This window comes from Genypterus blacodes, unplaced genomic scaffold (assembly GCF_046128005.1).
Source record: "Genypterus blacodes isolate CSIRO-AG114 ecotype Tasmania unplaced genomic scaffold, CSIRO-AGI_Gbla_v1 ptg000054l_1, whole genome shotgun sequence".
NCBI classification, from domain to species: domain Eukaryota; kingdom Metazoa; phylum Chordata; class Actinopteri; order Ophidiiformes; family Ophidiidae; genus Genypterus; species Genypterus blacodes.
Genome location: NW_027466866.1, coordinates 577,465 through 599,080, shown reverse-complemented (window position 1 = coordinate 599,080; position 21,616 = coordinate 577,465). Strand labels below are relative to the sequence as shown.

General features: G+C 44.3%; 1 protein-coding gene across 17 annotated transcripts in view; it reads left to right on the top strand.

Moving 5' to 3' along the window:
• Positions 1-1,796, top strand: part of adgrl2a (adhesion G protein-coupled receptor L2a) — a 90,306-nt gene extending 88,510 nt beyond the window's left edge. For 4 of the 17 annotated variants that reach the window (XM_076151288.1, XM_076151289.1, XM_076151304.1 and 1 more), the window contains one exon: positions 750-1,796. In XM_076151288.1, coding sequence (XP_076007403.1) covers positions 750-1,660 — 911 coding nt within the window. In that variant the 3' untranslated portion in view covers positions 1,661-1,796. Of the gene's footprint in view, positions 1-53; positions 107-749 lie in introns of those variants that run through there. The other 13 variants (XM_076151300.1, XM_076151293.1, XM_076151296.1 and 10 more) reach the window with 7 other exon arrangements.
• Positions 1,797-21,616: the final 19,820 nt, after the last annotated feature.

Here is a 21,616-nt window from a genome sequence, read left to right as displayed (position 1 = left end):
TGTGATTCTTCTCCATGTTCCAATAAATCATTTTACTTTCTTTTGTACATCAGCTGCTCTTAGACCAGATAGCCTGAGCAGACAGACATGATGTGAGTTGTCCAAAGTGAGTCTTTTCCCCTGCTGTGTGTGGTGATGGTGGAGTGCTGCTTGTGGGCTCCCCCTACCCCCCTCCCCTCCTCCCTTTATTTAGTCAGAACAAAGATGGCTGTCCCATGTTGATCCGTGACTTACTCTCGCTTCCTGTCTGTGTCATCTTTTCCCATCTCTGGTCTTTATTCTTTCCCTGGGCACATTTAAACGTACACGCTGCTAGCAAAGCTCTGAGTGTTGTAGCTTACCCGTCCGTAGCTTCATACCTGTGGACGTTTGTGTGTGTGCGTGTGTGTTTGTGCGTGCGTGCGTGTCGTGATGGTCCTCACTGTTACAGTTTGTTCCTTAATGTTGTTTGGGATCACTTGGACTGCTGTGTCACCTTTAGTGGCAGAGTGAAAGGCACAACGCTCCACCTCTCAGTCAAAGATACTAGCTAGCTAAGCTACAAATGAGAAAGTAAAATGATTTCTCACTGCATGCAGATTGTGCGCTCACAGCTTTGCCCAGCTGTAATACTGGCATGGCTTCATCTGACTGAAAGTTTCTATTGTCAGCCTGCATCCTAAACAGCATTAAACTTTCCTTTGTTCTCCCCCCATGGTTACTTTGGTGTTGACTAACGTCCGCTCCCTCACATCTTCCTGTCTTTGCAGGGCACTCACTGAACAATGCGGTGAGGGATACAAGTGCAATGGATACACTACCGCTAAATGGTAATTTTAATAATAGCTACTCGCTCCGTAACGGGGACTTTGGTGACAGTGTGCAGGTAGTAGACTGCGGACTGAGTCTGGACGACGCTGCGTTCGAGAAAATGATCATCTCCGAGCTGGTACACAACAACCTGCGTGCCTGTAACAAAAGCCACCACCAACAACAACAACAACAACAACAACACCAACACCAACAACAACAACAACCGCCGCCGCCACCGCCGCAGCAGCATCCCAGTTTACACCATCAGCCCCACCACCAGCAGCCTCAGCAGTACCACCATCACCACCACCACGCGGAGCGGGCTCCGCCCAAGGTGACGGTGGTCGGCGGCAGCAGCAGCAGCGAAGACGACGCCATCGTAGCTGACGCTTCGTCTTTGGTGCACGTGGGTGACACAGGGGGCCTGGAGCTGCACCATCAGCAGGAGCTGGAGGCGCCGCTTATCCCCCAGCGGACTCACTCGCTTCTGTATGCACCCCAGAAGAAGGTGAGGACCGATGGGGGAGTGGATACCTTTGTCAGCCAGCTGACACCCACCGACCCGGACGACAGCCTGCAGTCCCCTAATAGAGACTCCTTGTACACTAGTATGCCTAATCTGAGGGACTCTCCGTACCCCGAGAGCAGCCCCGACGTGATGGAGGACCTGTCCCCCTCCAAGAGGAGCGAGAATGAGGATGTTTACTACAAGAGCATGCCTAATATAGTGGCTGGACATCAGCTCCAAGCCTATTACCAGATCAATCGAGGGAACAGTGATGGTTACATTATTCCTATAACTAAAGAAGACTGCATTCCTGAAGGAGACGTACGGGAAGGACAGATGCAGTTAGTGACAAGCCTTTAAATGTATTTAAATCTTCTCTCCAAACATCCTCTTCCCCTCCTCCTCCTCCTATTTTGCAGCCCTGACTCCTTGGAGGAGACATAGTGAAGGGAACTAGTGAGGCGTTTGTTTTATTTTGGAAGTGAACCCAGTAGTCCCGTCATACACACTAGCCGGCTCCAACCCTCCCCGCATCTCCACCCACCTCCCGTTTCCCCTCCTAAACACCACGCCACCTCCCCCCCCTCCTCCTCCTCCTCCCTGCAGAAGAAGAGACTTGGTGCACAGCAAATGGCAGTGCGAAGGTTTAAACGAGACTGTACATACAAATGCAGAGTGAAATTTCAATTTTAAGAGACAAGCCAACTATGTATTTAAATGTGCCGCTGCTGTTGAAACATTGAGAAAAATCTTTAGGTACCAAAAAAAAATAAAAAACAATGAATGGGAAAGCATCCGTGGCTCCATCCGATCAGCAGTTTACCGGTCTAAAGGTTGTACATACACTCCTCCACATCCTCGTCCAAGCCTGTTTTTATTGTATATGACACCCGGGGACCAGGATACAGACTCTTGTTTGTAAGATTCCTGATCCGACAGTTAGTATAGGAATATAAGGTCCTGGTTGCTCGGCGACGCGCTCCATCACCATGAAGTTTGGATTGTATAACCACTAGCAATCAAGCCCCTGGCCTTATATTTTCTCAACTGTACATTGAACTGTTGTCAAGGAAAATGGCAAAAATATATATTTTGTTGTATTGCTAGTGTAAAATAAAAATTCATGGGAAACATATGAATATGAAGAAACTTTTAATTGCAAAATTTAACATTTGAGAGACTATTGTGTAAAGGTTGCACATATGTTATACAGCGTGTTTATGGTTCCAAAACTTCATTCATGGTAGTATGTTTTAAAGAGAACGGCTTATTATTCAAAGGAGGAGGATTGAACAAAGATGGATTGTCACTTTTTTCCACTTGTAAACAGTGTTTTTTGCTTAATGAGTTCCATTGATATCGCCCTTTGAAATGTGTTTTGTTTGATTTCGCCGCGAGTGGCGTCTTAGTAGAACGGCGACCCGACGTCCCCGTTAGAGGCATTTATCCTTTGCACAGTTTTTTTGTGTAATTCTGAACGATATAGATCTTTTTAAACAGCCATGGCAGAAGCGACGGGGTGAGCGCCCGCACAACCCAACTGAAACCCCACTTTTGACAATAAAGTTTCAAAAATGTAGTTCTTCCGCTTGGGTTTGGACATTTTATTTATTAAAATCTTTTCAAAAAAATAAATAAATATGGGATATGTGTGAATATTTTCCAGCACTGGTATACATGCTGTACTGTAGCTCATGGTTTTTATGTAAACATGTTACCAAGGGGCTCATCACTTAAGACTGATGTAAAGTTCAACACTTGTTTAACAAATGAAATAAATGTGAGATTTTTTGTCAAATGCCAGTTGCTTATTAATGGCTTGTGTTTTTGGTACTATTTGAGGAAAATAAGTTTTATTATTTTGCTATGGACAAAATACACCTTTGACTCAGGTTATAATTATGTCCCAAGCACCTTGAAAGGTAAACCAGTGGATTTGTTTTCTATAGGGGATTGATTTGCTTTCTGTTTCTTTGGTTGGTTTTTTTTTTGCTTTTCCTTGAGTCGCTGCAGAATAGAGGAGCTCATTTCAGCATATGTGTTAGAGAAGCCAAATCTTTCCATGTGATTCAAAGATGAGAAACTCAGGTAGGAAGATTACATTGTAAATGTTCCTCTGTGTGGTTGTAACACTAATAAAGGTTCAAAAAAAAAAAATTACACTGGTTCACAGCATTGTCCACTTAGTACATTATTGTATGAGCACCATTAAAACGGCCCGGCGCTGCAAAAACTCCTGTGTGAAATGTCGGCAGTGGAGTTCATGCACCTAACAAGGGGTCAATGTTACACTTGGCTGCAGATGTAGAAATGCACATAATTTGTCCAAGTGTGACATATTTGCTCCAATTAATGTCAGCAGCTGCAGCCCAAGACCACAGTCACTACCTGTGCGGTTTATGCCTCAGGTGAAGCTAATTTATGACAGGTTTTAATCCAACACCAGTGGAGGCAGAGTGACAGCTCTCAGCAGGGTGCCTGGAAATTGCACTGTTTACCATTTGGCATGGAAGGAAATGACTCGGAGCCGAGCAAAGATGCACTTTATGTCAAAGCCGGTGCACGTAAAGCTGTGTTGGCGGCTCGTTGTTTTGACTTTTTCCACAATTATGTGACATTTTCTGCAATTATCCCAGGCTGCAAATTGTAGAAGAATAGAATAATTATCCCATTTTTTGTGTTCTCTTGCATGGACACCTTTGAATGTCGTCGTAGGGATCGGAATTTGAGGTGATTGTTGACTGTTGAAATGATGGACGTGAGGTGAATACTGATGAATGATAGCCTCATGCATTTTTATCTATGTTTGATTCCCTAAAATTCCCAATGTATGATGTGTTTTAAAACATATATATCTCTAAATCCACCCCTGAAAGGGATGAAAACAGAACCAGAGCGATGTAGGAGTGATGAGCAAACCCACAGTCGGTCTGCATCTACTGTGTTGCAACTACATTTTCTTGAAAGTTAAATCCTCTGAAAAGAAACGGCTCCGTGTCAAAAGTCATCCCAACCCTGCGAACTTGTTCCCTGTTGTTGTTGTTGTGGTCACGGACATAAATCACTGCATTTTCTGTTTACGTGAAATATGACTGACGAGTCCAAAGTGCAGGACTGTGTAAACTGTAAGAAGGCGAGTATTAACAGCAGAGTGGTATATATTTGGACAGCGCGGGTCAGTAGTCACTTTCTTCAAACATAACGTAAACTAATATCAGCCAACCCTTTCCTCACCCCTCTGCTGTTTGTTTACCCTCACACAGTGACCTCAGCCGTAGACAGACTTGACTGGTAAGCAGGTTTATTTTCATTATAAGGGGCAGCGAAACATAATCTCGGGATCGGCTATTTGTCTGGGACTGTGGAGTCGGCACCCTCTAGCATTGCGTGTGGCCCTCTCGCCGTGCAGGAGTCTCTCTAATTCCCCGTCTCTTGCTCAGGGAGAGACTCGCCCTTTCTGAAACATCGATTCGGAAGTAGGCCAGGAGCCGAGGGGCTGAGAGCTCGGCTGCTCCCACAGAGGAGGAGATCGGCCCCTTGGAAACAGCGGCAGGGAATACTGTCAGCAGAATGGAGGTGAAACTGTTAAAGACGGATGTTTTATTGACTTCTAGAGGCAAGAGACTAATGTGTGACCAAACAGGGATCTTTGTGATTGTCGAGTCAGAGGTAATATTGATGATCCAGGGAATACAGTAGGACGTGATGCAAGTGGATGAAAGAGATTTTCCCTCTGGTGAAAGATCAGCTGTTAGGGAGCTCTACTGCCATCTGTAATTTGGAAGAAATCCCATTTTTTTTCCACTTCCTGTCTGGGAAACAAAACAGCTCGACCTTTCCAAAAAGCATTGTAGTCACATGGAGAATTCATAAATGTTTAATTAAACTAATCATCATCGACAACTATACAGAACGTGCCAACCTCTGTATGTTTCTCCATCTGCTCTTTCAAACCCAGCCCCCCCCCTCGGGTCCTCTACCCCCTGTGCCATCTATCAGTGCTGCGTGTCATTTTCGGTGACCCAGCCTCTGTGCCAGGGCAGCACCCAGGAGGGGAGGGTTCCAATCCCAGAAAGAGCAGACGGAGAGAGAACTACAGAGGACTTTTACACAACTCTCACAGAGAAATGGACATGTGACATAGGAGCGGTTCTTACTCCACATCAGAAACACGAGTGCTTCTAAAGAGTCGACGAGTCTTAAGTTCATTCATTTCAATCAGAATTGTCTCTGCATTCCTAAATGTTCCAGCAACTCAGATGAAGGTTTCAATTATAGATGCGATCATCCAGCTATTGTGCATGAGCTAAACAGTGCAAGGGTAACTTTCCAAAACTCTTCAAGACAAAGAGGTGGTGTGTGTGTGTGTGTGTGTGTGTGTGTGTGTGTGTGTGTGTGTGTGTGTGTGTCATTAACTCCCGTCTTTTCTCCGTCCAGCCTCCTTCGTCCTGTCCGCCAACTTCAAATGTGCAGATTTGCGGCCTGTGTGTGACTCAGATCTGCTCGCCCGTCGAGGTGAAAAATCCAATTAACCTGCAGCTCCAGCCGTCGCCGTCATAATCCCCCTACCGTAATTATGAAATTACCAGACGCAGGATTTCAAATGAACGGAAATAAAAAGGGATGAGAGCGACTGGTTCAGAAAAAAAACAATCCAGTACACAGAGTTCCAATTTACCTCAAGGGGGGAACGGTGACCGGGTTTGAAGGTGAGATCCTGTAATCAACAAGGAGGAATATGGAACAGGAAGCAGGCTTGATGATGAAATAGCCGTTGAGATTAATGGAAGGACTCAGGAAAGACTTAAGACCGCGATCGCCAAATAAAGTATTTGATGCATAATTTGCTTGTCCTCTTAAAATGAATTACGATTCAAACCAAATATTAAACTTCCAACTGTTTCTCCAGCTGGCTTCTGATTTCATACAAATGAGCTCCGTCTCTCTCCTGTAAAAACAACATGTATGGATGTCGCCCATTCATCCCGGGACTTTTATGTTTCCTACAAAGAAGTGCTGCGTCTCGCCCTCAGCGCAGACGCTTTCATGTCGACGCTCAGTGAGATCTGAGCTGCTGTGGGCCTCGCTAAGCGTTGGAAGGCGAGTGTGAGCGAGTGTGCTAAACAAAACAATTTGTCTCCTCCACCGTCTGTAATTATACAGAGCTGAAGCAGTTTCAGGTTTCCTGTGTGTGTGTGTGTGTGTGTGTTGCACGGGAGCAAAGTGTTAACAATCCTGTCCCTAAACTTTAAATCAAACTATGAAGTTGATAGCCTATTGATACATTTAATGTCTCACGCAATTATCCAACAATCTGAATCAATTCTCTTATGTAATTGTATTTATTAGAGCTTTATTCCTTTGTGTCGGTGCTTGTGGGATTCTGCTCCTCCTCCTTCTCCTGCACCAGAGCGACTCAAAGACTCCTCTGTCAATCTAACACGGGTCTGATAAACTCATTGGCACAAGCCGGAAGGGAAGCCTCAAGCAATAAACGCCATCTCCTGCCGGGCACAAGCTTCTGTGGGCCAACATGGCTCCGCTCCCGCCTCTCCCGCTAACCTGCTAACCTACGCCCAGACTCCAGCCGACGTCCTGTAGGCGCTGCACTCACACAGCTGGCATCTCAGCACGTTTACCGCTCAGGAGAGAAGAGAAGTAAGGAGGGAATTCGTATCAACTTGATGGCTCCTCACCTACATTGTTTGCTTTCTTAACGGCGTCTGCCTTTTACAGTCCAAACACATTTTCAGTTTAATAAGAAAAACACAGCGTAAGTATCAAAGAGAGCCGGGAGATAAAGCTGCTGTCGTAATATTTACATTAGAGCTCAAAATATTACAAAACTCCAGCCTGTTTGCAGCACTTTCACTTTTATCATAATGTCATTACGCCGATGATGTCATCTTCTATAACTGCAAAACTCGACACGCTGTGCATCCGCGGCTGAACACGTGAGGACGAAACTCACAAGAAATAAATGCAGCGAAGCTTCTTTAAAGCATTTGCGATCCATCTCTCTACAGTCCATCGTATCAATGCTTTAACCCAATAAAAGAGAATGTTTCATAAAGCAATTAATATTTCAAACCCGTTCATATACTCGGGGAACATATGATTAATAATTTGAGACTCACTGGCTCCAGTCTTTTCCCTTTCTACTGGTACCTCACCAGTCCTCACTGGTGCTCTAACACACTAATAGTGCCTCACCTGAAGATATTCCTGTGAATACGTCAGCGTTGGTTTCATTCCCTCACACACACACATCCTGCATCGCTCTCTGTTTGTGCTGTTTTTACATGATTAAGGCATCAACATGTATTGATTGGACCCTGGACCCGGGGCCCTGCATTATTGAAACGCCTTGCCTGGGACCACGATTGCTCTCAGCGGGACCCAAACGGGATTCATAAAGCAGCATCACGGCCTCAGCATTGTGTTTTTAATTGATAAGACGAGGGAAAACAGCTGTAACCTTGAGTATCGGCGCAACATCGCAACTGAATATTGATTCAGAATTTCCTTGCTGGTGGCGAGTGTGCAGGGATTGTGTGAAGACCAGATATGAAACATATATTATGAATGTTCTGTCAGAGTCTGGTTGCTCATTAAGATGCAGAGGGGCCCATGCAGAGGAACCTTGTCATGCTAATCCTGGCCAAGTGGTCCCACAGGGTCCTGGCTGCTGGGAGCGAGCCGGCGTTCCTGAGAACATTCTCCTCCTGTGATCTTTGTCATATTATTCCCATTGCCTTTGTGTTGTCATTGTCCTATTTGTGTAGCGCTTCGTCTTAGTCAGATAACTGCTCGGGACGCCGCACCAGCACCGCCGCTCTACTTCTTCTACAGTTGGAACGACTCCAACACGGGAAGTTTCTCCAGTAATCCCACGTGTCCTTGTGACGATAAGGACTGAATCAACAAGTTTATACCATCACAAACAAGTCCCTTTGATTGTGAGGTCACATCGATTTAAGCGACTTAGGCGATATTAATGTATAATCATCGACTTCAGCTGCTCAAATACAATTACAGCCAAGACGAACAGTGAGGAATAAACCCGACTGAGAGAGACAGAAGAATGTAGACTTTCTAATATAACGTCTACTGAACTCCAGGTCAGCTTCAATATAGCATGAGTGAAGTGTTGTGAGAGCTAATCTGATTTCATTTTATTAAAATGCGTTTCAAGGAATCAATTGCACTTTTTTTTATTCATATGAACGCTTTATTTCACCCACAGCCGGCGCTCACACACACACACACACACACACACACACACACACATTCGGTACTGCCGTTCGGTCAGATGACAGTTTGCAAATGCACATCACTTTGTGTGAGTGTGCATATTTGAGTTGCATAATCAATTTGGGGAAATGGAAAAACAAGATGCAACTTTACAGGCTGCACATACAAGTCTGGGAATTTGATATTTTGTAAGTTTCATAGCATAAAACATCCACTAAACATCAACTATTCCATCTATCCAAAGTTAAACTGAGGTAAATCAAGCAGAGCAGATTTCCTTGCTGATGAAATTACTGCCATGACCTTTTAAAGCTTTCCCCTTAAACTTTTTGTATCTGATTTCCTACAAACGAGAATAAGCCGTCTCACCAATCATGCAAATCACATCTGGGATTGAACGGTTCACATTGCAAATAGAAAGAGGGGGAAGCATTATGTTGACTGAAAAGAGGAAGACGAGCAATTAATGATATCTGAGCCGGGGTCTCATATCTCCCAACGATCAGAAATAGATTTAAATGATCAGACGGTCAGGAATGCTTCCATCTTCCGAGCCGCTTCTCTGTTAACGCAGAGGAGTAAATTGCTTTGAGCGTATTGGCAAAAATCACGGTATTGACCCTCTGTGCGATGAATGAATGGTGCAGGTAGCATGTTCTAGCAGCGGCCCTGGAAATAGACTTTTAATTTGAATGTATTTCAATAACATTGCGTGTAATGGATTATCCTGGCACTGCAGCCTGATTGATTAGTCTCACCCTTTATGTACAACACCAGTCTGGCCTTCGCTGCACACCGCCCCCACTTGGAAAGCGTTTCAATGACTTTTCAATTGAGTGGTGCAATGCAATCACAATGCTAAATGTTCATTGTGTTGTCTGGTCTTGTGTGGAGGGCTACAGTATATCCCCGCTGCAGATGAAATGCTCAGATGCATTAAAGCAGAGCCAGGGGAGCCAAACAGATGTTGAATGGCTGTTTTGTCTCGAGTACATCAGCGGCTTTTCAGCTTGAAGGTGATATCAAGTCTCTCGTCTTCCACAGGTTAGGCTGGTAGATGAGAAATGACTTACTCAGTTAAGGCCACATGTTATCTTTCAGAGCGATTCAGACAGGACTCAATTTGATGACTAGATTAGAGCAAACAAACCGTTTTATTTCATGCTAGATTTGGTAAGTAATTCATGCAGAACTCCAGGTTGCCTAACATTTCTTTGTGACCACGTTGTCATTTGCTCTGTCACTCACATTTGTATTCAGAGGGCAGCCACTGTATCTGCAGGGTCTGTCTTTATGTGGACACTGTGCCAGCAGCGTTGGAGGACAACCAGATGCAGAGAATCACAAGTGGCACTGAGGCCACAGCCAAGGTATCAACATGTGTCATCTGGATAGATGTGTCAATTTAAGTGTGCCACATGCGATGTGCTGTGCCTTGAGCTGCACTCCCTGCATTAATTTCCTGTTGTCTGAGTTCAAAGTATGTGTCACCCGGTGTCAGTCACTCTGTTGCTTTCTCCCTCGCTGCTCTGGGAGCTTGCTGCAGTTACAAGAAATGTTGTTTTCCCTTAACAGTACACCGAGTCACTGGGTCGATGGTGGCAGAGGTCCGCTGGGGTCAGGGCGAGCTGACGGGGTGCCCGCTGTCGCACCCCGTCATGATGAAATGCTTGGAGGATTTCCGGGGCCCAGACTCTGGAAAGCTCTCTGAGGAAGGAGGGATGAAGTGAATGAGCGAGGGAGGAAGTAAAGGTGATATTGCAGAGGAGTGGGTGGAGGCAGAAAGCCGTTAAGTCTAACAGATTTTCTTCACTGAAGCTTGGGCTCTGTGGAGATCAATACATAATGACCCTGTGAAAGTGCACGGCTGGTGGACAAACAAGGCGGCTGGAAAAAAAACAAAGGTCCACTTGATTGAAACATCACTGCGCATTAACCAGACTCTCTGTACATATTTGCTCAGAGGCATTAATCAACATTGGATAGACTACTCTGAATAATAAGCGAGGTGATTATACAGCATTGAAACCATGCTTTTGTTCATGATTCTTGGCACGAGTTGCTTTGCGATCCACTTGTTGGTTGAAAGTGATATAACAACACCCATTGGAAGGCACAATAGTAAATCAGCGAGCAATCAGTGTGTTTTATTTACCCTGAATTTTTGCCCCTTTCACCAAAAACACAATTTGATTAATGGCTTAATTTGAGATCTGAGTGAAATCAGTTTGCTGAAAGTGAGCTAAGAAGCATCGGGGCAGCATTAAATACACTGAACAGCCAATATCTTCAAAGGCTTTTGTCATTAACTTTGATCTTTCACACATCAAACTCTCCAGCGTTCCTCAAAGGCGAATACCAATCATTTGCAAAATAAGTCCGATGTTGGCAGCAAGTCGAGCCAAAATATCAAATCTATCTGGCAACCCAGAATTCATTGTAACAGTCAGAGTCGCATGGATTCACCTTTAGCCAACACTTGTCCTAACAACAGAGTTAATCTCTTAACGCCCTACGCAGGATGATGATACACATTAAGAGGTAGCAAACACGCTCGGCCATATTTCCCAACAACACGCAACACTTGGGAAGTGACGGCAAAACAAAGCAAGCCTCCACTCAGAATCTCTCCGTAATTGCTACTGATTTGTAATCCGACACCTTTGAATGACAGTTGCCACTCGGTGATGGGAATGATAATGAAAAGGCCTCATTTTAACACATCCTGTAATTAACTTCATGAATATATATTGCTTTGTTAGATTTTTGCAGCATCTCAGATTTTCACCTCTCCATCTTATCAACACCCTCTGCCACAACTCATTGTTAATAAAACCACAGCCCGAACTGCTGACTTCATAGTACCGCCACATTTCTCTGCATACACAAATGACTTTGGATAAATCTCTCAGCTCGAGATAAAGTTTGAGGACGGAGACGCAAAGTTCTTTGACATGTGGCGCTGACAATGATTGTAGTGAATCCGCCTCGTGGGACTCGCTAAAACACCTCAAGTAAGAGAGACGGAGCGAGCTGTAAATGGGGTCAGCGCTTAATTCTGCAGTCTTTGCTGTGACACGCGTATGTGGGTGCAGTGACTCAGTGACGGCTGCTCGGCTGAGTCCACCTGGGAAATCCATTACATCACAGGAAAGAGGCGACAGTGGGTTGACGTTAGAACAGCCAAAAGCAGACCGACTCATTGCTAGAGAATTACAGTAAGACAAGAGAAGGAAGAGATCGGATCCCTTCTGTGCTTATCCGCTGTTGTTTAGGAGACACTTTTACTCATGTCCCAGTTTGACACGTGTGGTGGACTAGTGGTGAGTGGTTTGTGTGTGTGTGTGTGTGTGTGTGTCTTTGTAATGACCAGGTTTATTTTGACTCTTGGGCTTTGGTTAGAGAAGCTTGGGTAGACCATCTTGGACAGATCTCAAGTTAAGGTATTTGTAGTTTGAGGCAAAGTGTACAAAGTTGAGGACTAGAACTAGGAGACTAGGCAAATCATGTAGTGACCTTCCTCGCAAGGATATTATGTACCGGCGTGTGCTCAAGCGAGTGCATATGTGTGTGTGTGTGAGGGGTAGATCGGGTCACTTGGTACTCAACAGAGAAAAGCCGAGGCTAATGTGGAAATAGAATGTCATTGTGTTTCACCTTCATTAACCAGGAGGTACCACACTTTGTCACCTGGCCTGAGCGCCGCTAACCGCCTCAGCTGCTGCCTCGCGTAATGACAAATTTCAGTGACGGGAGACACAGAAACAGGGCGACACACAGAGTGACCGAGGGTATCGTCTCCCACCTGCTGGAACTTTTCATGTTAGGGTTCAAACTCAAGGCCGTGGCACACTTGGAGCAGACACGCGCTGCTATGAACAAAGGAAGAAGGTTGTAGAAATAACAGAGCAGCCCGATTTGCGATAAGACCCAGAGTCTGTGGTGTTAGCACACACACAGCGCCTTGGTAAGTTCTCCTGCTGTCCAAAAGACACGCAGCTCCCGCGAATTGAAAAACTACATTACAGCGAGGTGAGAGTTTCGCCGTGTTTGCTTGTGTGTTAAGGTGAAAATGCACTCTTTATAAAACAAGGTCAGACGCTGTGCTGTCCGCCGCATTGCAAGAACCTGTCGAACATACTTGGGTTAGAGTGGCTACCTGGGGCTGGCAGCTGCTCGTCACAGTGAGGGGGGAATTAAGCTGAAATGGTGTTTGCTAGGAGAGATCAATAAACAGGCTACAGAAAATAAAATAGTGCGTCGGCAGGTAGCACTCAGGTAGCCACGTGTCCCGGGGTTTGTGGAATACCAGCTGTGCCGCTCTGATTCAAAAACATGGGCGCAGGCAGAGTCAAGTCCATCGGAGCACGTCTGTCCTCGGGCTGTTGTTCAGATGTTGATGCCAGTTTGGTTTTTGCTCTCCTCCACATCTCCCCCCTCGTCCCCTCCCCCTCTCCTGAAAACACAGAGGCGGCCAGGGTCGTCTCAAACCAATGTGTAAACATGAACTGGCAACCGGACCTGGAGTCTATCCGGCCTTATGGATCAAATCTGCAGCAGAAACAGGGATAAGTGGGGAGAGAACATGGATAGATTCGCATTTCCTGGATCATTTATGTTATTTATCTCAATTTTAAATTAAATAAGTCTTTCCCTCATGACCAATCAAATATACCTTCTATCTTCCTTCCTTCTATCTTCCTTGGACGTCATTGCACATCTTTGCGGTCGAATCTCTCTGAAAGTATCTGGCAACAGCGTCTATATCAACGTGGCGTCATTATTAAAATGTGTCACTTTATGATGCGGGGGGCGCTTGAGAGATATGAAGCTGTCACCGTGCGTTTGCTTTGACTGACCAATATTAGGATGCTGGATTCTCTGCGTGCATCATCATCATCATCATCATCATCATCACCGGGCGGGAAGAGAAGAGAATAAAAAGCTCCAAGCGTGTGAGGAAGTACAGAGGATCAATAACAATTATAATCCAATAAGAGAGAGATAAAAAAGAGGGGAATGAGATAAATAGATTAAACAATCGTGTATGCAAGACTGAAAGGGGCAATAGAACAACAGTAAAAGAGGCAGTAAGTCATTGAGCTGACATTGAGACACAGCCAGACATATTTAATGACGAGCCTCAGAACAGGAGCCTCTGTTTCTCTGTTGTTGTATATTTATTTATCCTTTTATGACAGGCCGTTTTATTGTTGCAGCTGTTGTTTTCGCTGTCATTTGTATTAAGGAATGAGGAAGCATCCTCTCTCATCATCGCAAACACCGACACCGCCATGATTTATAATCCCTGTGAATAATTTGCAAAACATTCAATCTTTCCCCGTGTGAGATAGACTGATATAAATTTCCTCATTTTAGTCGACCCGCGGGATGCACAGTCGCCGCGCCGCCATGGTGCGATCGGCGGCTCCGGGCTCGTCAGAACACTGTCATTAAGAGCGTTGCTAACTTTATCAAAAAAAAGAAGAGGAAGAAAGAAGAAGAAAGAAGAAGAAAGAAGAGGGATTTCTGGGAGCGGAGTTATGTTCCTCCTAAGTTCAGCTACTACGATTCCTCGACTTGCAGCGGGCGCTAAATCACCGCACTGTAACAGGAAGTGTATTTCAAAATGACACCATAATGTTTGCGTGGACAGATATGCAGACGGCGTCCTCAAGCTGCTGGCTGTGTTTTTCTTTATTTGCATTGCCGCACAGATAAATCACTTGACACCTTTATAGTTTGCGCTACGGACTACAGAGAATTGCTTTTTCTGGAGGAACGCGGTACCTTTGTGTACATAACTTTGTGCTAGTCAATTTATCATCGCACAGTCATTTTCAGTAATTAGGCCAGTGATAAATCTGATTTTTAAAAAGGTGCAGGGACAATTATACCATTGAGCTGCAGTTCAAATACTGTGCGACAAAGTGCAGCGTGGCTCCTCAGGGCAGGAGTGTTATCTCACTTTAGCCCTTAAGCTTTTCATGATGTTTCAGGTGCGGCACCGGCGCGGCTTAGAAATGTACACTTCCTGTTTATTTTGCGTCTCTTAATATGTTGTTTAGATTCCTGCACTAAAAGCAGGAGAGCACATCGCCCCCAGGGTTGCATCAATCGGGCACTATCCTATATTTTCGACGCAATTGGTAGATACAACAGTGGCGCTCTCCTCCGAGGCGTGCCCCAGATGAAACAAAGCACACACCTCAATAGGTCTCCACGGGACCGGAGGCTATCTGACGGGCTCCGGGAAGATTGACAAGCGAGCATTATTCTTCACAGGAAAGTGGCAGGCGGTCCCTTATGTGATAGAGAGGCGATGTGAAAGGCTGCTCTCCGTCTTTCTCCCTCTCTCTCTTTTTCTAACACCTCTGCTATTCAAGCAGGCCTCTGAGCATTTAAATGATCAGAATTCTGCAACATGGCTGTCTGCCCCCGTGCTGTCAAATTTGGACGGATATGTTTCAGCAAGTGAGAGAGGTAGACATGCACGATACACACATACACGCACCCGCACACACACACACGTGCGCACGCGGAGTCCGGAGTCACTTCTGCAGACAGGCAAACGCCTCTCGGCATACCCGGGTGTTGAGCCGGGCAGAAAAGTGGAGGAAAAATGTGCTCCTCAGTGGAGACGCAGTCAGTCATGTAGCTGTCCAAAACCAGCAGCTATCAGTTTAGTGAGCGACGAGAGGGCAAGAGGGCAGATTTTTATTCAACTTCCACTCACTCAGTCATGTGGTATCTCCAAAGTGAAAAACCTCTTACCATTCAGACGTCTACGGGTAAGAACTGCACACAGCGCTCGCACAAAGGAAGGAGAGAACATATCTTTATTGAATAAAGTCCCACTTTGTGATTCAAGTATGATGACAGTGTTCAAGGTCAGCGCATGCTTTTAAAGACTAATTCATTGGATTGAAGATGTGTTCTTAGGAATGATTGCTCTGACCTTTCCAAAGACTAAAAGCATTTCATACATTAGTGTGAATATTCGTGTATTTGTGGCTATAATGTATTTGTGTACATTTGTAATTCTTGCACTGGTGGCCCATGGTGAGAAGAACTCAAAACCTACACTTAAAGGGAAAAGTTGTACTACCTGGACGGAAAGAAAATATGTTATTACAAATAATTCCTCCATTGAAAACTCTGCTTCAGTAAATGTAAGTACATTTCTGTAGAATGTTACAGAAAATATCTTGTCAAGGTTATCAGTTCACAAATCTGTAGAAACTGTATACAGTATATGGTATGGATCAGTTAAAAGATCACATGCATGTACACACTCCACTGACTCTCTAACCTTGTTTCTGTTGTAAAACACTCGAGATCACGTTGAAGTGGAACGTGCCACGGAGCTGAACCAAGCCTGACACACACTACATCACATTTATAGTACAGTACAGTGAAGTAGCACATTAAACGGAATAACTCTAAATTTCTAAAAGTAACAGAACAACAGTGTAGACGTCAACCAGAGCATGTACAGTACATGGCTGGGGCCAAACGCATGGACGGTCAATCGCGTCGTTAAAACATAAACGTCCAATCTTACACTGCAGCCATATGACACAAAAGAGACGAATGTGTACATGGATCTTAACTGGTACCATTTGGATATTGCCGAGCACAGATGTCACTGTCAACACAGACTGATTACTGCTGATAAGAAAATAAATAAGCCACAGGCAGTCATTGTTATTGACAACACCATAGTGTGCCTCTAGTGAGCCGGAGCTTGCCAATTTTCTGGAAAAAGCACAGTTTAGTCGCCGAGGCTCGAACCGTCTGCGTGCTCGCCTGCTGGCACGGGGGGGAATGAGCCTCCCTGCTCTGCTCTCATCACTCCTCATTTACAATAAAACGCTTACGTTACCTTTCACTGCGGCGCCGCGCATATCTGCACGCTGATGTGGTGAATGATAGTGGGGAGAAAAAGATTAATGACAGATTTGTGTAAAATTAACTCAAAAATTTACTCGGGTGAATTTGTTTTCCGCGGCGGTTAACACACGCAGGCCCAACACACGCACATGAGCACGTGTCACGCAGACAGGTAGCAGGTGTCACCTCTCAATGTTTAACCGTTTTAAAAGACGCGACTAAACGGGGACAGTGGGAGTAGCTCTGAGCTGACTGAACACATACACTGCAAAATCCACTAATTCAGGGAGGCATTCTTGTGTCACAAAGAAGTGATTTTGTTTACAGAACCAATAAGCCCGGATGTTTCTCAAGTCAGACGGAGGAACAGAGAAGGTCTGCGTCTGCCTGCCTGCTCCCATATACATCAGCCTCAACACAAATGGCTTGTGAAAAGCAGATACGCTGGCCGAGTGTCGAGTTGCTGCCAGCGCTGATCGATCTGGAAATGTTATCGTTCGGCTGATTTATCCGAAGGCAGATATTTGTGTGTGTGTGTGTGTGTGTGTGTGTGTGTGTGTGTGTGTGTGTGTGTGTGTGTGTCTGTGTGTCTGTGTGTCTGCATCTTAATGAAATTTAAAATATTTTTCATATCTTGCACGACCAAATTGAATTTGAGCAAATACAACATTGGCTTGGTCATGGTGGGGTGCATTTCAGTTCATTAGTGAGTCCTTCCAATTGAATGTCGTGCATAATAATCATAATTAGCATCGTAATCATGTGGAAAACAACACTGAATCGTTTTCTTAAATGGCACGGTGGAGAAAAGATACAAATAAAAATCTGACACCGTGGAATGATGCAATGCCTTAGCTCCAAATGTGTCTGAGTCAGGGCTTGAAATGACCCCGTCACATTTACTGCAGGTTAATAAACTGCCACACACAAATCTCTGTCACATCTGCAGTCAAAGCACTGGCTGGTCAGCAGAACGTGTGTGTGTGTGTGTGTGTGTGTGTGTGTGTGTGTGTGTGTGTGTGTGTGTGTGTGTGTGTGTGTGTGTGTGTGTGTGTGTGTGTGTGTGCGCGCGCGTGTGCGCTTAGGCTGAGAGATGTCAGAATCGGCTTTCCTTCCCTTTTTCTCCAAACAGACTGGGAGAAATTGACATATTGGTCACAAATAGTTTCATCTGCCAGGGAAATCCAATATCCCCAGGATATCTCTAGGAATCATCCGTTTCACAGTGTGCATGGGATTTCTGAAGAGACCTCAGAGTCCTGGAGCAGGATATGTGAGCATTATGATGGCTATGATACACAACATTGACATTCTGAAAACGGCTTGTTCTTCGGATTTTCACAGGGGTGAAATTGAACAAATCAAATATACTGTATCTAGACAGTGATCTAAATCCTCAGAGCCCTTTTCAAACTATTTGGATACGAGATGCATCACTAACTTCTTGCAGCAGTGCCTCCACATGTCACGCTGTTGACTTTGACCCTGTTGAAACTGTCCAAAGGGATGCATTGGATTTCATTCGGTGGAAAAGTTCAATTTTGCGGGTGAATTACCTTTCCTTCAGAAGTTTGGACGTTAAAATCACAAAGTATTAATGGTTCTGTGTTTGTTAGACTTAAATAAACATGGAGTACGAAGTCTTGCAAAAGCTGGGAGCAACTGAGTTTTAGGTTTCAGATCCATCTTTAATGGTTGCTGGCAGGGTTGAGGGTCGGAAACAGCTGTGGACTCCCCGTGCGTACCCCGCCAGCGAGTGAAGAATGCGTGTGGGAAATAAATCCGAGGAGGAGGAAGGGATTGTTTCACTGCTGCCTGGTGAAAATGTCCTTCACAGAACATAATTCACAGATAGTCCACAAAGAAGACAAGGTCTGACACGTCTAATCTTCTAATTCTTTGACAAAGACACGTGTGGCATATAGACAAAGCAGGAGGTGAGAGTACAAAGGCACTCTGGCGTTAATGAATGTAGTGTTGCATAGACGAGAACTGTGATTGATTCTTTGTTTTTGTTTTTGCAAACGCTGTTCAAGGCCAAAATGATCTCACCCAAGTAATATGAAATACGAAAAAAAACAGCCACATTGATTTTTTAAACACGCCACTAAAATCTGTTCTAGATTACAATTCATAACCAAACTCAACAATGGTCTTGATTCATTCTGACGCAAAGCTACCAGTTCACCACTCGACTTTGACCGATCTGCAAGTGGCCTTACAAACCAATGAGGGAGCAGCTGTAAGAGGAAGCAACAAAGTGACAGAGGAGAAGCTGAGAAGTGCACAAGGGATGAAATGTCAACAGTCAAGATGGTTGTTGTGAAGTGACATAGACAGAATTTTGATTCTTTGTTTGTAATTGAAATGTTACATGAGCGACAGTGGGCATGAAGATCTTGGTTGATTTGGTGTCAGAATTCAGATGCAGACTTGGTGACTACATACACGTCAATCGGCTCAATCTTCTGGTTTCAGGTCAAGTTTGGACCTTGGTATAAATTCTCATACATATTTTGTACAGATATCAAAACATAACTGTAGATTTATTAATTGGGCCATGTGTAAATGCTAACCTGTCCTTGCTAGTACTGAATCAGTGTGTTGTCATGTGTGTAGACTGAGACACATAAAATGTGATTTTACTATTTTGACTCCCAACATTGAGCACTAGCTCATTAGAGGATCAAAGAGCTAAAGCTAATGAATGTTTGTGTTCCTCACCTGAATGACGATAGATGCTCCATGATTACAAACTGAGCTTGTTCCTCATGGTATATCGAGAAAGTAGCAGCACATATCCGTGTCTCCTCGTAAATCATCCTGATTTTGTGTTTAGTTCAAGTGGAGCTGTTTGAAGGTAAAACATAAATCTCCATTAAGCATGATTGAGCGGCACTTCTACTGTACCAAGTATCTTGAGGTTACTGTCACAAAAACACTGAAACATAAAGGTTGTTACATGTGAGCTTCCACTGAAGCTTTTATATACAGTTACTTGGAACTGAAGAGGTTCACAGTCTGGTGCTTTTCCCTCAAGGACGTATGTGAAGATGATGGACACGTTGACTATTGAAGAGATTCAACACGAGAAAGTTCAGTGAAAGGATTGTCTGTCTCACCATTAGCTCACCCTGTTGCGAACACACAGCTGCATACACACCTAAGTGCAGCAAGGCAGTCAAACTCGAGGATATATAGGGTTCATATATAGTCAGCCACTTTTCTTCACCCTGACATTCGTTTTATCGCTCCAGGAACACTAGGCAACAGCGGCATAACAACACACAAACGACACACAAAGGCACCATGTAGCGTAAAATAGAAATCAATTTAAAGGCTGTATTCATTATGTTTTTGGTTTGTTTACATGTTGTATGTGTTAATTACTTCATATTCAATTTATGTTGATGGTGTTATATTTTGGTATTCATAATAAAAGTAAAAAGTAAAAATAAGAAGGAATTATTTATATGCATACGTTTTTGTTGATGTAACCGACTGATTACAGTGTTTGTGAGATTCCGGAAGAGAAGCGGAAGTACCGGCACGGAAGTAGTAGTAGAAGAAGAAGCGCGCGCGCGCGGCCGGACAGGTGTAGAAGGAGGAGCTAGACAACAAGCTGAGCTCCTCCATTAAAATGTAACGGGGCTAATGTTAGACAAACTGTACAAGAGGACTAGAGTTTGTCGGTAAGAGGGGCGAAGGCGGACGGAAGACGGACGGAGTTCGGCTCAAACAGCGCGTCTTTACCGCGACAGTTGGAGCGACCTACGTAGCTGTGGAGGCTAATGGAGGCCCACCTGCTAATGGAGGACGCCGCTAATTGACCAAGGACTTCCTAAGAGCTTCTCTGTGGTGTGGACGTGGAGGAGCCCGGAACCGGAACTTTACTGGATTAAGTGAGTTGTTATATTTTCTCAATTTCAAAGAATGCTTTTGATTTGGGGTAACTACATACCCGAGTGTCATTCAGGCCTGAAACCGATTCAACTGTAGGGTTGTTCATTGACGTATTGGCTGTTTTGTGTGCGTGCGCGCGCGCATTTGCGGTCCATTTCAAGTATTTGGAGTAAATCATTTTTGAGGTGACATTTTTGTTATTTTCTTACTATAAGGTGAAATATTATGAGCTTGTGTGTCTTGTGTACGTATTTAGATATATTCATACCGACGTTAAAATTTTACTTTTGTCGGGTCACACCAACTTAACAGCAATATATTTAGTTGGTTCAATATTGACAGGTTGGCTCTTTTTTATTTCCAAAGCTGCTTATTGCATTTTGATTGGCTGGTAGTTGTTTGTATGTCCTGTAAGTGTAAATATATCTCATAGGTGCTTATAAGCTCTGTTCTAAGGGAGCAGACTGATTTCTCTCTAAGAGCAGAAACAACTCGGTAAATTCCCTTTAGTCATGACACGAAGATTAAATAAGCTGCACCAGTAAACACCAATAATAAAATAACACTTTTTGTGTTTGTTGGAGCAAATATTTTCCTGGTCAGCACAGTAGATCAGGGGTCATCAGAGGTCAGAAAAGCTCTCAATCACTCAGGTTATTATACCATTCTTGTCTTAGAGTATCGCTTCGCACAACTTCAATTTTATTTGAAAATATCATTCTGGCTTTCATAGCATATCCTTTTTTTTTTTGCCTAATCATCCTGTGAGTTCTGCCTGGATGATTTGCCCGTCCACAGGTGGTAACGCACTCCTGATAATACCGTCTATTATGGGAAGAATATTCATAACACACAAACATCCACCGTGACATGCACAACATGGCAGTTAAATGTGGCACTAATGGACATTTCACTACCATCTGCCACTTTTTCCTCTCCCAGACTAGAAGAACAACTGCATTAAGCCATGCCGCACGCTGTAAGGCTAACGCTTCAATTCACAGCTGTCCATCTCCGTCACCGTGTCTGAGTGAGCAGCATTTTCCATGAAATGTTTGAAAAACTACATGAAAATTGAAGCAAAAATCATCATGGATTACATGCAGTTGCTAATATAGCCATGTCTCCACCACTCTCTTTCTTTCCATTTCAATTCTCTCTCTCTTTCTCTTTCTACATGTGTGATACGTCAAAGTCTCATTTCCATGTCCTGGCGCCACTTATACTCAAGGCAAACACAGGGCGCAATGTGTTGATGATTGTCAG